The 16,840-nt window shown below is 43.3% G+C and overlaps 1 protein-coding gene across 3 annotated transcripts in view; it reads right to left on the bottom strand.

The window, feature by feature from the left end:
- Positions 1-15,811, bottom strand: part of snx7 (sorting nexin 7) — a 37,661-nt gene extending 21,850 nt beyond the window's left edge. Inside the window, exons 1-9 of one of the 3 annotated variants that reach the window (XM_041861881.2) lie at positions 15,611-15,811; positions 11,604-11,792; positions 11,335-11,445; positions 11,067-11,231; positions 8,179-8,377; positions 7,394-7,593; positions 6,980-7,066; positions 5,177-5,278; positions 1,066-1,218 (exon numbers count right to left, since the gene is read on the bottom strand). In XM_041861881.2, coding sequence (XP_041717815.1) covers positions 1,066-1,218; positions 5,177-5,278; positions 6,980-7,066; positions 7,394-7,593; positions 8,179-8,377; positions 11,067-11,231; positions 11,335-11,445; positions 11,604-11,792; positions 15,611-15,727 — 1,323 coding nt within the window. In that variant the 5' untranslated portion in view covers positions 15,728-15,811. The remainder of the gene's footprint in view (positions 1-1,065; positions 1,219-5,176; positions 5,279-6,979; positions 7,067-7,393; positions 7,594-8,178; positions 8,378-11,066; positions 11,232-11,334; positions 11,446-11,603; positions 11,793-15,610) is intronic. The other 2 variants (XM_041861882.2, XM_041861883.2) reach the window with 2 other exon arrangements.
- Positions 15,812-16,840: the final 1,029 nt, after the last annotated feature.

Here is a 16,840-nt window from a genome sequence, read left to right as displayed (position 1 = left end):
TGTGGCCTGCTAGAGGTCATTTTGCAGGGCTCTGGCAGTGCTCTTCCTGCTCCTCCTTGCACAAAGGCGGAGGTAGCAGTCCTGCTGCTGGGTTGCTGCCCTCCTACGGCCTCCTCCACGTCTCCTGATGTACTGGCCTGTTTCCTGGTAGCGCCTCCATGCTCTGGACACTACACTGACAGACACAGCAAACCTTCTTGCCACAGCTCGCATTGATGTGCCATCCTGGATGAGCTGCACTACCTGAGCCACTTGTGTGGGTTGTAGACTCCGTCTCATGCTACCACTAGAGTGAAAGCACCGCCAGCATTCAAAAGTGACCAAAACATCAGCCAGGAAGCATAGGAACTGAGAAGTGGTCTGTGGTCACCACCTGCAAAACCAGTCATTTATTGTTGTCTATTCACATTTGCACAACAGCATGTGAAATTTATTGTCAATCAGTGTTGCTTCCTAAGTGGACAGTGGTTTGATTTCACAGAAGTGTGATTGACTTGGAGTTACATTGTGTTGTTTAAGTGTTCCCTTAATTTTTTTGAGCAGTGTATTTAAGGTATCCATAAGATGAAGCATCAATTTATACTGCAATTATCTGCATTGACAACCTCTATGAACTGACAGTAATTTGTGAGTATGAATAAAGATGAAGTACTACCCCCTCTACTGGCAGTTGTCCAGACAGTGACTAGAAATACACAGCACAGACAACCATATTTCTGCCCAAATTGCATTGAAGGACTTACGGTTATAATCCATCCCAAAACTATAAAAGATGACATCGTAAATTACCACTATAACCATTTTAGTTTTGGTTCTCGGGAGTTCTCTCCCTGACACAATTTATATAGTCTCTCTCACATTCTCTCCAAGTGCTTTTCTGGCTCTCTAATTTAATATTTTCTTATTCTCTTCCATTGCCTCCAACTCCCACTCTGCGCCCCACCCCCACCCACATGCTTCTCTTTCTTATTTGACTCCAGTCTCCAACTATCTCCCATATCAATAGTGTCTCTATCCAAATTTCCCTCCCTCCATCCATCCCGCTAACCAGTCAGAGTATCTCACCTTCTCGTAGTAGTCTACGTTCTTCTCTGCGGTGGAGAGAAAGGCTGATTTGAGGTCTCCTCTCATGCTCCTCTGCCATCGGCCCCAGTCACCCTTCAGTGCATTGTTGGCCCATTCCACACGGTCCTCCAGTTTATCAATCTCCTCCTTCAGCTAACACACACACACACAACCATCATCATCATCATCATCATCATCATCATCATCATCCGCCTCCTCTTACCAACATTACATATTACAGTGCAATATCCCTTCACATCAACCACAACAACCTGGACATACAGAACACTTAAAGCAAGAAGACCTTCACACAAAGAAATCACGTGATGGGGCCAGTTTTATTTAAGACAGTGGCCATGTCCGAATATCCATACTTAAGTCCTAAATATACTGAACAAAAATAAAAAACACAACATGCAACAACTTCAGAAGATTTTATTGAGTTACGGTACATAAGGAAATAAGTCAATTGAAATAAAGTATTCTGGCAACAGCTCTGGTGGCCATTCCTGCAGTCTGCATGCCAATTGAACGCTCCCTCAAAACTTGAGGCATCTGTAGCATTGGGTTGTGTGACAGAACTGCACATTTTAGCAGCCTTTTATTGTCCCCAGCACAAGGTGCACCTGTGTAATGATCATGCAGTTCTGTCAACGCCACAGATCATGTTTTGAGGGAGCGTGCAATTGGCATGCTGACTACAGGAATGTTTACCAGAGCTGTTGCCAGAGAATTGAATGTTCATTTCTCCACCATAAGCCGCCTCCCAGCGTCATTTTAGAGAATTTGGCAGTACATCCAACCGGCCTCACGTGTAACCACGCCAACCCAGGACCTCCACATCCAGCTTCTTCACCTGCGGAATCGTCTGAGACCAGCCACCCGGACAGCTGATGAAACTGTGGGTTTGCACAACCAAAACATTTCTGCAAACTGTCAGAAAACGTCTCAGGGAAGCTCATCTGCGTGCTCATCGTTCTCATCAGGTCTTGACCTGACTGCAGTTTTGCATCATAACCGATTTCAGTGGGCAAATGCTCACCTACGATGGCCACCGGCACGCTGGAGAAGTGTGCTCTTCACGGATTAATCTCACCACATCCGGCTTCTTCATCTGCAGGATCGTCTGAGACCAGCTACCCGGACACCTGATGAAACTGTGGGTTTGCGACCAACAAACACAATTGCATTTTATCGATGGTGATTTGAATGCACAGAGATACTGTGACGAGATCCTGAGGCCCATTGACGTGCCATTAATCCGCCGCAATCACCTCATGTTTCAGCATGATAATGCATAGCCCCATGTCACAAGAATCTGTACACAATTCCTGGAAGCTGAAAATGTCCCAGTTCTTCAATGGCCTCGATACTCACCAGACATGTCAACCATTGAGCTTGTTTGGGATGCTCTGGATCGATGTGTACGTCAGCCTGTTCCAGTTCCCGCCAATATCCAGCAACTTCGCACAGCCATTGAAGAGGAGTGGGACAACATTCCACAATCAACAGCCTGATCAATTATATGTGAAGGAGATGTCTTGCGCTGCATGAGGCAAATGGTGATCACACCAGATACTGATAGGTTTTCTGATCCATGTCCCTAAATTGTTTTTAAAGGTATCTATGACCAACATATGCATATCTGTATTCCCAGTCATGTGAAATACATAGATTAGAGCCAAATTAATTTATTTCAATTAACTGATTTCCTTATATGAACTGTAACTCAGTAAAATCTTTGAAATTGTTGCATTTTGCATTTATATTTTTCAGTGTAGTATGTAGTTTAAGTATGTAGTACGCTAGTATGGTTATTCGGACACGACCACTGTGCCCCTGAAAACTGCTGATAAATAATTTCTGGTCTGATGGAAGCATTAAATCGTCTCACCACGCAGGGACAGTAGTAGTAAATGTAACATAGCGTTATAAACTAACTGATTCATAGGCAAGGCTAATTAAGAGGATTACCTCCTTGGATAGCACCCATATCAGGCCTTCCAATGTTAATACATTTGTGTTGTCATTTCATTGACATAAAAACGAAAACCATTAAGCTTGTGGTTTATTATTTGGCATATCCTATGGTTGTGTGTGTACACGTGTGATATAGCCTAATGATCAAGACCTTTATGTGAATGTTTATCAAAGTTAGCTAACTTACTAATCCTGGTCTGACAGTTGACATGTAAAACATATGAAAAGAGACTATACATCAGTGTATCCAAGTTAGCTGCTACTGCTTTGTGATCCAGTAAATGTTTATCCAAGTTAGATGCTACTGCTTTGTGATCCAGTAAATGTTTATCAAAGTTAGCTGGTCAACTTTGCTGTTCCTGCTACTTTGTGATACATACACCCCTCTGGAGAGCCATCTCTCTCAATGGTCCTGTTTGTAAGGTTACTGCAGTGTTATTGATTCATCAGCTACCTCATGGTCCTACCTAACCAGCCCAATGCCTGTCTCTCATTTAAACAAGCGCTCCCTCTGGAGTACAACAGTCTCAGTCCGTTGCCCCCAAACATTTGACTGTCTGTCAGAACACACACAGAGAGGAACTTATTGAATAATTAATCAGATACACAGGGATAAGATAATACAGGGTCCTGAGGGAGACCTTGGTCTCAAATTAGCAGTGCTCAGATATGCATGGCTCCATTTGAGACGAGGTGGATATTGACAGGTGGAGCTGATAAGGGTTGTGCGGCGTTAGCGCTCTGGTCCTGTTTAGAAGGGGATCGACGCGAGACTTGACGGGCTGTGTGTTGATTAGGAGAGCTTGTCATGTGTAACAAGAGGGTGGTTGGGGAGACCAACAGACCGTGGGTAAAGGCTTAGCTGCTATGTCTGGCTGGCTGTCTGGACCAGCAACTATCTCCCAGGTGACAATGTGGACTCATCCTCACTGTCATTACCACACACACAGGGTCGCACACACACACACGCACAGGGTTGCACACGGTCGCGCACACACACAGGGATGCACAGTACTGGCGCAGATGAAGATGGCGGCCTCGCGACTAGCTCTTAGGAAACTTTGCAGTATTTTGTTTTTTTATGTATTACTTTTTACATTATTAGCTCAGAAAGTGTTTTGTATCATTACATACAGCCGGGGAAAACTAATTTTACAAGCATTTCGCTACACCCGCTATAACATCTGCTAAACACATGTATGTGACAAATAAAATATGATTTGATTTTGATTTGACACACAGGGTCGCACACACACACACAGGGTCGCACACACATACACACAGGGTCGCACACACACACACACACACAGGGTCGCACACACACACACTTATGTTAACCTTTTCCATAATTGCAACCCAAAAGATTCCCTTCTCAAATCATTACAAGTTGGGTGGAACGTGAACAATTGACAGAAGACGTTTCATTGTTTTTTTCTGGGCTTTGTTTCTTGATTGAAGCATCTCTGCCATCTACTGGTTCAAATACTACATTACAATTGTATGTCCAGTCGTTTCCCAGTTTCATGCACATTTTAGTAATTTAGCAGACGCTCTTATCCAGAGCGACTTACAGTTAGTGAGTGCATACATTTTTGCTCTACCAACTGAGCTACACGGGACCCACACCTTGGCAAGGCCGTGAGAAAAGCACAATTCAACATCCCATCTCCAGACCGGTTGTGCTGGGAAATGGAAACATGACATTCTGCTTCAAACCACAGCCAGTCAATGTTAAATGCACTATCTATGAGTTAGGCCAGATAAACAACATCCAGCAAACCCAGCCAAAGTGTTAGAGGTTAGGGTCAGGATAATCTAGAACTACCATCCAGCGAACTATGTACAGCACAAACAAGCTGTTAGAAAGGTGGGACTTGCTCAACCACTGCTTGCTTGAATGGACAAGTTGATAGTTGGTAGCATTTTAATTTGTGTTAATACAAAATTACTAAAAAGACAAACAAAATAATGTTAAGCCCATTTGACTTTCTAGCTTTATATTTTTGCTCATTTTGAAAACGTTAACATCTCAAACATGTCCATTCAGCAAAGGGAAAGCTAAAAGCTCCACTCAAAGCAAAGTTAAGCAGAAGCTGTTTACTACAGTTGCATGGTCCACAGTTCGCTGTACCTCTTCAATCTCCACATCAAGTCTCTCCTGCCTCTGATGTCTGGCTTCTTCGGGGTTTTTACCCAGCAGGCTCCCCCACACAAAACCTAGATCACTAGACTCCTCCAGTCACATCACAGGGAGTTCAAGATGTCACAGAGGTCAGAGGGCAAAAGCCACAACAGGAACAGGAATGAATGATCATGTCTGCATGGTGTAGGATGACGTTGCCCTTAGATGCTGATCTTGGATCAGTTTTGTCCTTTTCTCAGCTAAAATGTTAAGGTTAGGATTGGAGAAGGGGAAGCTGATCCCAGATCTGTACCTAGGGGAAACACTAGTAGGTGTTGTAGTTTGGGCCTGTATGCTGTGCCCCTCTGCTGTCTCATTTTGACAGACAATAGTTACAACTATGTTATTACTAATGACAAAATATTCAAGTTGTCAACATTTGTACATGCCTAGCTGAATATTTCAGAATTGTCTGTATGACATAAATGTACGTGTCACACTGCGTTGGACTGTCACATGAATGTAGCCTAATCTTATTTTGCATATAGTCTTTCCAGGTGAAACTACATGAAAGATCTTACTCAGTTATTGTGTTTGGTGAAACACTGGGACCTGCTACAAAGGCATACATTTGACATTGACTCATTCACAAAGCACTGTAAACCTCATCCTCACAGTCCTTCATTGTTCTAGAACTCTAGATCCCATTGTTTAAACACACGCTACTACAGTGCATTGTTGGAAATCCACAGGTGATTTCTCAGCCAGCAACCTAATTAAAATCTCAGGGTAAAAGGTCACTGCTAAGCTAGGAAGGAACCAGGGACACCCACAGGATTTGAACAGCAATTATCCCGAACAGTTCTGTCCTCTCAATCCCTTTCCATTCTTCATTCTCCATCCATATCAGATCTTACCACCAGTCAGTGGCATTTCGATGTAAGACGTCGATAGATGTGGGAGTTTTCATTACGCAGTGATTATCAAGGCTATATTAGACAATATTTACCACCCAGTTTCCTGAAGTCTGCCAGGAGCTCAAGAGGGACATCCTGAACTATCCGGAGATATTTAGATAATCCTCAGAGGAGGCCTTTTCCAATATCGCCAAAGCTCCTCCTCTGGCTTAAGACCGCTTGATTTCAAATGAGAGGTGACGAGGAGGCAGTTCAGACAGCACAGCTTTATTACTCCTAATCTCTGGGAAATTGCACTGAAGCATCAGGTAGGCCGACTGGTGGCTTATAGAAGGTGCATATAAAACATTCTAGAATAAAAAATTGCCTTTCCTAAAATTGCACTGAAGCATCAGGTAGGCCGACTGGTGGCTTATAGAAGGTGCATATAAAACATTCTAGAATAAAAAATTGCCTTTCCTAAAATTGCACTGAAGCATCAGGTAGGCCGACTGGTGGCTTATAGAAGGTGCATATAGAAAATTCTAGAATAAAAAATTGCCTTTCCTAAAATTGCACTGAAGCATCAGGTAGGCCGACTGGTGGCTTATAGAAGATGCATATAAAAAATTCTAGAATAAAAAAATTGCCTCTCCTAAAATTGCACTGAAGCATCAGGTAGGCCGACTGGTGGCTTATAGAAGATGCATATAAAAAATTCTAGAATAAAAAAATTGCCTCTCCTAAAATTGCACTGAAGCATCAGGTAGGCCGACTGGTGGCTTATAGAAGGTGCATATAAAAAAAATTCTAGAATAAAAAATTGCCTTTCCTAAACTAACACTCACTTGAACCCCCCCCCACTGACTAGCTTACTGACCATGTTACATTTACAAAGAGTCAGTATTGCACTTACTGCATCTCGGTCGACTTTCTTGGTGGCCAGAGCTTCATTCTTGGCCTCAAATTCTGCCTGGATGTTATCCCTCCGTCTCAATACTGCCTAGAGAAAAGGAAAATAAAATAATCTAGCAGTGATCATTGCTTATTCCTGAAACACCAACAAAACGATGCATTAGGCTTGATATTATCTACGCAGTAAGTATGTTTGTGTATGTAGACTATGTAAATATGTGTGGGTGATGGGGGCAAGTTAAGTCAAAGCCTTTTATGGTTTCATCAACATAATACAGGTTTAGCAAGTACTGCACAGTGCTGGGCTGTCATTTTGCCAACTGCACAGTGCTGGGCTGTCATGACGTCTTAAACGCCACTTAACAGCCGCTTAAACGACTTCCTTTACTGTCTTACTGCAGAGGAGTGGTCTTACCTTGAGTGTCTCAGCACACAGGACGTACTCGTGTAAAGCAGGCACCAGGGTGTCTGAGAGATGGCCGACCTGTTCCTCTGTCTCTTTCCAGCACCTTTCTATGCAGCCGGCTACACCTTTTAACTGCTCCACTAGCTCCTCCTCTGAGCCCGACCACAGGGTGTACGTGGGACCGTACTCCTTTAGCTCCTCCAGATACTCTTGCGACACAAACAGGGATATGTACTGTCAACTACACTACCCACAATGCACTACCTTTCAGCTCCTCCAGGTACTTTGAGACCATAGAGGACTCTGTTCTAGCATGGGCAGCGGCATTGAGGACTTTCACAATTTTTAAGTAGTCAACTGGGTGGGACTTCCTATGGGTTAATAAAGGACCACATAATTCCATCGGGGTCATCAGCCAATGAATTATCCTTGTGAGCAAATATTCCATAACTGGAGGTGGCAGTAAATATCCAAGCTTGGCTTTATACCTGTTCAAACACACTCCAGGTGGTTGTATGCACCCTTGCAGTTTGTTTACCAACTCAGAAGTAGTAGAAGAAAATGTACTACTTCAAAATGGAGATTGCCTCAATGTCGCTGCACGTGCGCTCACAGACACCATAATGGTACAGATACAAAGAACAAGAGTCCTCTATCATTCTCCATGTTTGAAACGAAGAGATGTACGGTCAACTACCCATAATGTACAAGTCTGATTGAAAACGCTACATTCCCATGTAATCCAGTGAGGTGGTGGTACGTTTATAGAGTTCTATTTAACTCTGTGGTCTTACCTTTCTGTTCTTTGACGATCCTTTGGGTGACTTTGTCCAGGGAGGTGATCTTGTTGCTGAAATCCTCTACGTACTCTTGGATGGCAGTAAACTCCTCTGGCCGGTTCTTCACCCCTCTGACGGAGTTAGCCACCGCTCGCACCGTCTCCCCCATCCTGCTCAAGAACCCCGGTCCTTGCTTCTTATAGGTTGTCAGCTCCTACAGGGACAGACGGATGGACAGACACATGCGCAAGCATGCATGCACACAAACAGGGGTCAAATAAAGGCTTTAGAACAATCAATGATCTTTGACAAAGTCCCATCCTGTAGTATGGCAGATTGCAGCAAATTATATTCATTGATCTTACTTATGCTTTACATTGGAAGGAGTGAGATTTACATAATATCGATAGACATAAATTAAGTATGTCAGAGACAGATACTGTATCCTATCCTTTCATTCCTACAATAACATGTGCTCTAGATTAGAACATTCCACTGTCATCAAGTTACAGAAATGGCTTTCATGTCAAATTGACCTTGAATTAAATGTTATGTTCTACAAACTCAAACCACACACCAAGTGCCTGATAAGATGAGAAAATTCCCCTTCAACCTAAACTACAATCCAGTGGTTGTATCCCTGTTCTCATTGAGGCTTAACATTACGTCCTGAAACGACAGAGTATAATATGCGTTGTCTAAACTTGATCCTCTTAAGAACTCGTCGGATGTGGCAGGGCTTGAAAACTATTACAGACTACAAAGGGAAGCACAGCCGCGAGCTGCCCAGTGACACAAGCCTACCAGACGAGCTACACCACTTCTATGCTCGCTTCGAGGCAAGCAACACTGAAGCATGCATGAGAGCACCAGCTGTTCCGGATGACTATGTGATCACGCTCTCCGTAGCCGATGTGAGTAAGACTTTTAAGCAGGTCAACATTCACAAGGCCGCGGGGCCAGACGTATTACCAGGACGTGTACTCCGAGCATGTGCTGACCAACTGGCAAGTGTCTTCACTGACATTTTCAACATGTCCCTGACTGAGTCTGTAATACCAACATGTTTCAAGCAGACCACCATAGTCCCCGTGCCCAAGGACTCTAAGATAACCTGCCTAAATGACTACCGACCCGTAGCACTGACGTCTGTAGCCATGAAGTGCTTTGAAAGGCTGGTCATGGCTCACATCAACAGCATTATCCCAGAAACCCTAGACCCACTCCAATTTGCATACCGCCCCAACAGATCCACAGATGATGCAATCTCTATCGCACTCCACACTGCCCTTTCCCACCTGGACAAGAGGAACACCTACGTGAGAATGCTATTCATTGACTACAGCTCAGCATTCAACACCATAGTGCCCTCTAAGCTCATCACTAAGCTAAGGATCCTGGGACTAAACACCTCCCTCTGCAACTGGATCCTGGACTTCCTGACGGGCCGCCCCAGGTGGTAAGGGTAGGTAACAACACATCTGCCACACTGATCCTCAACACGGGGGGCCCCTCAGGGGTGCGTGCTCAGTCCCCTCCTGTACTCTCTGTTCACCCATGACTGCATGGCCAGGCACGACTCCAACACCATCATTAAGTTTGCCGACGACACAACAGTGGTAGGCCTGATCACCGACAACGATGAGACAGCCTATAGGGAGGAGGTCAGAGATCTGGCCGTGTGGTGCCAGGACAACAACCTCTCCCTCAACGTGACCAAGACAAAGGAGATGATTGTGGACTACAGGAAAAAAAATAGGACTGAGCACGCCCCCCATTCTCATCGACGGGGCTGTAGTGGAACAGGTTGAGAGCTTCAAGTTCCTTGGTGTCCACATCACCAACGAACTATCATGGTCCAAACACACCAAGACAGTCGTGAAGAGGGCACGACAAAGCCCCTCAGGAGACTAAAAAGATTTGGCATGGGTCCTCAGATCCTCAAAAAATTCTACAGCTGCACCATCGAGAGCATCCTGACTGGTTGCATCACCGCCTGGTATGGCAACTGCTTGGCCTCCGACCGCAAGGCACTACAGAGGGTAGTGCGTACGGCCCAGTACATCACTGGGGCAAAGCTTCCTGCCATCCAGGACCTCTATACCAGGCGGTGTCAGAGGAAGGCCCTCAAAATTGTCAAAGACTCCAGCCACCCTAGTCATAGACTGTTCTCTCTGCTACCGCACGGCAAGCGGTACCGGAGTGCCAAGTCTAGGTCCAAAAGACTTCTCAACAGCTTCTACCCCCAAGCCATAAGACTCCTGAACAGCTAATCATGGCTACCCGGACTATTTGCACTGCCCCCCACCCCATCCTTTTTACGCTGCTGCTACTCTGTTAAGTATTTATGCATAGTCACTTTAACTCTACCCACATGTACATATTACCTCAACTAGCCGGTGCCCCCGCACATTGACTCTGCAACGGTACCCCCCTGTATATATAGCCTCCCTACTGTCACTTTATTTTACTTCTGCTCTTTTTTTCTCAACACTTTTTTTTGTTGTTTTATTCTTACTTTTTTGTTTAAAATAAATGCACTGTTGGTTAAGGGCTGTAAGTAAGCATTTCACTGTAATGTCTGCACCTGTTGTATTCGGCGCATGTGACCAATACGATTTGATTTGATCTGTGAACTGATAACATTCTAAAAAGACACTGGGACACAAGGGAAGCATTCATTCACACAGAGTTAAAGTCTAGGCATTAAACTAGTAGGCTAATCAGGTTGTGGTAGGGCAGCGTGACTACACCATGTGCGAGTTATTAGACTAGCTTGACGTAGCAGGTGTGTGTAGTCTGACTGCGTAACGTGTATGTCTTTTGTGTGCTCTCTGAAAGTTTTTATGGAGTATGTGTTTGGTGTGGTTTGTTATGTACGAGTTTGGTATATGCTTGCTTACCCAGGCTTGAGCAGTAAGGAAGACTTTGAAGTCGTCGCTGCAGGACAGAATGGGGTGATCAGCGATACGGTTAAGGAACTTGTGGAGAGCTTTCCTCCGTGTCTCGATGAAATCACCATTGAACCTCTCCACCATCCCCTTCACCACAAACTTCTCTGGCAGAGGCTGAGGACAGGAAGGAGGATTAAGCTCAGAAATATATACAGTGGATCGATAGTGTGGAGTTTAACCAAATTCTCAATTCCTTCACAGGTCAGAGACTACATACATGAACAATGAGAGTGGAGTGGGCCTCCTCCAGTTTCCCTTTGAGCCAGAGGAAGTCTTGGTAGCGCCTGCGGACTTCATACTCAGAGTTGTCAAACTCACTCCGTGTGGTCTGAGGGAGGCCGAGGGAGAGAAACACAGAACCCGATTAACTCAATCCTATTGGCAAATACACAATCTGGTATATACTGTACAATCGATGCAATTCAATTTCTAGAGGACATACAGTACATTACACATGCCCACAATGAGGACACCCCCCCCCCCCACCTTGGTCAGAACTCTGTAGGTGATGAAGGTCTCAATGGCAGTCACATGACTTTCTGGGTTGTCCACGGTAATGAAAATGTCTTTGGAGTCACCCTCCTCGTCCTCCTCAAACTTATACTGGTTGACCATGGAGCCTGGGGATGTTTGCATGGAGGCGTTGAACATACTCCCGTCCGCAAGGGTCGCATCCTAGAAAAACAAATCATGAAGGGCAGAAATGATTCAAATAATCTGGAGGAGGAACCCAGAACCAAAACTCACATGCGCTGGCCAGTTACTTCTGTCACAACAGACTACAGTAAATACCATACAGTACATAGTGTATGAGATTGTTACGCGACACCGTCTTGTGATGTGACGGCCACATGTAGCCACACAGCTAAGAAAGCCCTTTCCTTTGCACTTTAACATTCATTTGCACCAAACATTGTGTCCAATCAAATAATGACCCAACACGTGGTTTCCATTTCAAATATCAAAGACATCTTTATTGAATTGTTGCATATATTAATTTTAAGTTGAGTGCACGCTCTTTGATTTATATTTGTAACATCTAAATCCAGCAATTATTTCTAGGTTTTACCATTTGAGTTTCTGCAGATCTTTTCGGGTGCCTTGTCTGCAGCATGAAGGCCAGGTGCGCTTGTTAGAGGGCATGCTGCTAATTGGCACGTCCTATTATCCTGAAATTGAGGGGCGTGTCAGCTGATACCACCGCTGTCCAGCATAGGGGAAATGGAGTTCCCCAGTTTAAAATGTTATGCTAGAATTTTCTATTCAAAATGCATATATTTAAAATGCATCATAAAAAATACAATAATAATATGTATGCTTAAAATCATGTTTATGCTAAAACATTTAAGAACAGATCCTTGATCATTTATGTGCATCCTGCCTCAGATATTTGGAACTGGCCATCCCTTTATATTCTGTGCTCTAACATTATGGCTGGCGTTAACCCTTGGAGTTGCTCCTGTTATGCCATGTAGACCTCACTTTTACATTTATCTATGTTTGAGGTGTTGAAACAGTTTTACTTTAATTAATTTACAGACCTTTAAGTACCCTTTTTATGCACTGTTTTTTTTATTTCTCTTAATCTGTAAAAAACTTCAAGTTTATATTATCACCCTACTCAGTTCTCTCATTGCCTGCTTGGTCAACCCTTATCAAATGTATTTTATAAAGCCCTTTTTACATCAACAGTTGTCACAAAGTGCTTATACAGATACCCAGCCTAAAACCCCAAAGAGCAAGCAATGCAGTTGTAGAAGCACAGTGGCTAGGAAAAACTCCCTAGAAAGGCAGGAACCTAGGGAGAAACCTAGAGAGGATCTAGGCTCTGAGGGGTGGCCAGTCCTCTTCTGGCAGTGCCGGGTGGCAATAAGAGTACATGGCCATTTAGGTCAGATCGTTCCTCAAGTTGTTCAAACGTTCATCGATGACCAGCAGGGTCAAATAATAGTAATGGTGTTTATAGAGAGTGCAACAGGTCAGCACCTCAGGAGTAAATGTCAGTTGGCTTTTCATAGCCGACCATTCCGAGGTCGAGACAGCAGGTCCGGGACAAGGTAGCACATCATTTGTGACAATTTGTGCATTCATCACATTTTTGTCCAACAGGTCACATGTGATGGGTCAGGTAAGTTTAATGCATTTATCATCTGAGGGATGTCCTCAGATCCTATAAAATGGCTAACAGTCCTACCTACCTGTAGGCTATCCTACCGAGTTTGTTTGTGATAAGGAACTTTCAACTGTCAGTTGTATTTAATGGTCCCTGAACTTCCTCTCCATATGCAGTTTGTCAAGAAATATATGGCACCATTTCCAAATCATTTATTCACCTTTCCACAATCCGATGTCAACAACCCATGGTAGTGTCATAGTCAAATCATGGACAGGCCATCTACAACATACAAACGTTTCAGCGGACTTGAACTGATGTGCCATTGTTCACAGGGAGCAGCATGACACTCTTTTATCATTGTCCTTTCATGACGCTTCCTGTAATAACACTGAACTGAGAGGCTACTGTAGTCAGCAGAATGCATAGCCTGCTGCCTAGGCTACTCCCCTGGCTGCGATACGCACCGCAAAACAATGGGAACAACACAACCTGAAACAACAACGATGTAACTATTTTAACTGCTTTCTCTGTGATGTTGCAAAAATAATAGGCTACAAATAAACAATTCGATTTAGATCAAATATGCACTTGATTTGATTTCCTGTCCCCTCATGGCAGTTTTAGTTGGCACCATGAGCGGCTTTCTTGCTGAAAGGCAGAAAGTTCATTGCAAAATGTGTCTGTTTCTTCTGCTAGTCTGACAGATGAAAGAACTTCAAAAACCCTGTAACTTAGTTGTGAGATCTTGGCGGCCACAACTTTCATCCAGCAATGATAATGCAACAATCAGATTTGGCAACAAAATGTGACAGAGTATCAAAAACATTGCTACATTAGGCAACAGGGGCATCATGCACCCCAACAATCTGAGGGGGTACAAAAGTGAAGATGGCTGGGGAAAATCGGGTTTAGATTTAAATTGGAGCATTTTGCATTTTTCAAACACCGTTTTCCTTCAATCTAGTCATAATCATTATGCTTAATTCTATGAAGAAGAAAAAAGTATATGTTCAGGTAGAGATACGTCGCGAAGCAACTGCTTTCTATCCCTCTTGATCGCACATTCTTCTCTCTTTTACGTAGCAGGTGTAAAAGAAACAGACCGGACAAATAGGCGCGCAATGGATTATGGTCTTTGTAGTTAATTACCAGATTTTCTGCACTAAACTATGTGGAACATTGGAAACTACAACTCCCTACAAGATCGCACAGTTCGTGCTTGATCTGATTTAGCTCTAGAGAAATTGCAGCGCAATGTGCGCATTGAGTTCACAGAAAAAAACAAACTAAATGAAATTCAAATAATTTAACGGACTTCGGTCAATTAGTTCTTTAAAAATAAAAAAATAACTGACATTTCAGTTAATCGCTCAGCACTAACATTTAGTAATTGTTTGCTTTTCTAAAGTCTACCAATCTTGCCAGCAGCCATGCCAGCTATGGTAGACAAGAAAGCTACTCTAACTTCATTGATTGCCTGAAATGGCTTCTTGGTAGCTAGTTATGATGTTGGGAACCTATCTGGGCTAGCTAAAGCCAACTTCATAAAATTGCTAGATGGCTAGTAGTATCACAGAGAAACAACATTTGTAAAAAATAAAATAAAAATTACAGGACTAATTTAAGGGGGCACGTGCCCCCTATGGGCATGACGCCTCTGTGTATGGCAACGAGATTAAGTATGCCGTGTTCAAAACAACTGGTCGCTTGGAACTCAGAAATCTCCGACTTCAGACTTCATTGCGTTCAAAACAACTGGGAACGCGGGAAAAAACGAGCTTCGACTGGGAAAAATCGATTTGAACGGTGATCCAACTCGGAATTCCAATTCGGGAACTCCGGCCACTTTCTAGAGCTCCGACTTTCCGAGCAGAAGATCACTGACGTCATGATTTGACCCCGTATTTTTCCGAGTTCCCAGTTGTTTGAACGCGGCATTAGTCCTAATACTATTTGCATGACAGCACCTGATCGAGTGACCTTTGAAACGGACAAAAACATGCCTAACATCAGCAGATAATTGAAAAGGGTGATACGTCAATACTTTTTTCGAGCCAATGTCTGATATAAAATATACTTTTAAGATGTAGTTATGGTGCATTAATGTAGACTACGTAAAATACTGTGATTTAAACTGGTAAAAGATACATTTTAGACTATCCAAGTGGCACGCACCGTAACAATGCACGTTTCTGCCTGAAGTTAATTGGATTTACAAAAGCAATGCAACCTTCCCTAAACGATTAACTCAGAACTGAGTGTCAAATGTAGGCTATCCACGTAGCACAGACATATCGCATCAACCCCCTGCGCCAACTCAGTTTCTAAACTTCCCCGTACGTTCCACATTAGTAGGCTAGGCTAGTGTTCTTTTTACCTTGCTGAAAACTTCTAAATCGTCATCCTCGTCTAGATCTAACATCTGTCCGGAGATGTCGGCAGGTATTGTAATTGTTTGGGTGGGGGACACAACACCGTCGATAGTTCCGCTCATAGCTGCCCAGATTTACACCGACAACGTAGGCTACGGGGATATCATCAGCAGTCGCTGCTGCTGAAACTCAGTATAACTTCAGAATTTGAGTGAATTCAATTTACTGCGCAGAAACGGAAGTACCACTGGGAAAAGGAGAGGGTTGGCCACGGATTAATTGAATAGGATAGGTCAGGATATGGATATCTGACATCTCAGATTATATCTGTAGAAGTATGTGACATAAATGTTATATGCCAGAGGACATAGCTACGTGTCACTGTTATGAATAGAAGAAGCAACTAAATGTAGCCTTTGTCCATAGTAGGAGAGGAGGCCTACATGTCATGACCGTGATCTGTGTGAAGGATGAAGCACTAGCCTTCATTTGAATAGCCTTCATTTGAATAGCAATGGATTTACGTCTATAGTCTTTCAAACCAGGTTTTATTGTGGGCAGATACTAGTTACCACAGCCACAAAGTCATAAACCCCGCCTATTTCTACAATGTATTTTCTTTAAAATTTGACTTTAAACCTAACCCTAACCCCACTGCTAACCTTATACCTAACCCTAACTTTAAATTAAACCCCAAAAGCTCCTTTTTATTTTCATGAATTATTACGATATAGCCCATTTTGACTTTGTGGCTGTGGTAGCTTGTGGAAACGGTGGGCAGACCACCAAAACATAAAAGGTAGTTGACCAATCACGCGAGATTTGAGTTCTGGGTTAACCGAGATTAGGCTAGAATAGATTACACTTCATTTACCCTAGTTATTACAATATTGTTACTATAGAAATTACAGTGCAATTATTACACAGGTAACAATTTATTTTAAAGGCTACTGGATGCATTGGTGTTTCTTATTTCTCTATGATTAGTTATGTATCTTTAGATCAAAATTTGGTGTCTAAATAAAAGCATAATAGCCTAATACAGAATATTATTGATGATTTGTGGACCTGGACCTCACACATTCTCCACAACTCCAAGCAGGGATATATTTAACCAAAAGATGTCACTGTTGCACAAAGGATATTCTTTATTTTTCTCTGAGGGATAGGCTATGTGGCCGAAACCGAAAGCGATACAGAGCAAGAGAGGCATTGGCTATCTGATACCAAGGTGT

The sequence above is a fragment of the Coregonus clupeaformis genome, chromosome 34 (assembly GCF_020615455.1).
Source record: "Coregonus clupeaformis isolate EN_2021a chromosome 34, ASM2061545v1, whole genome shotgun sequence".
Classification (NCBI taxonomy): Eukaryota; Metazoa; Chordata; class Actinopteri; order Salmoniformes; family Salmonidae; genus Coregonus; species Coregonus clupeaformis.
The sequence above is the reverse complement of the archived record's forward strand: the minus strand, read 5'-3'. Positions and strand labels throughout refer to the sequence as shown.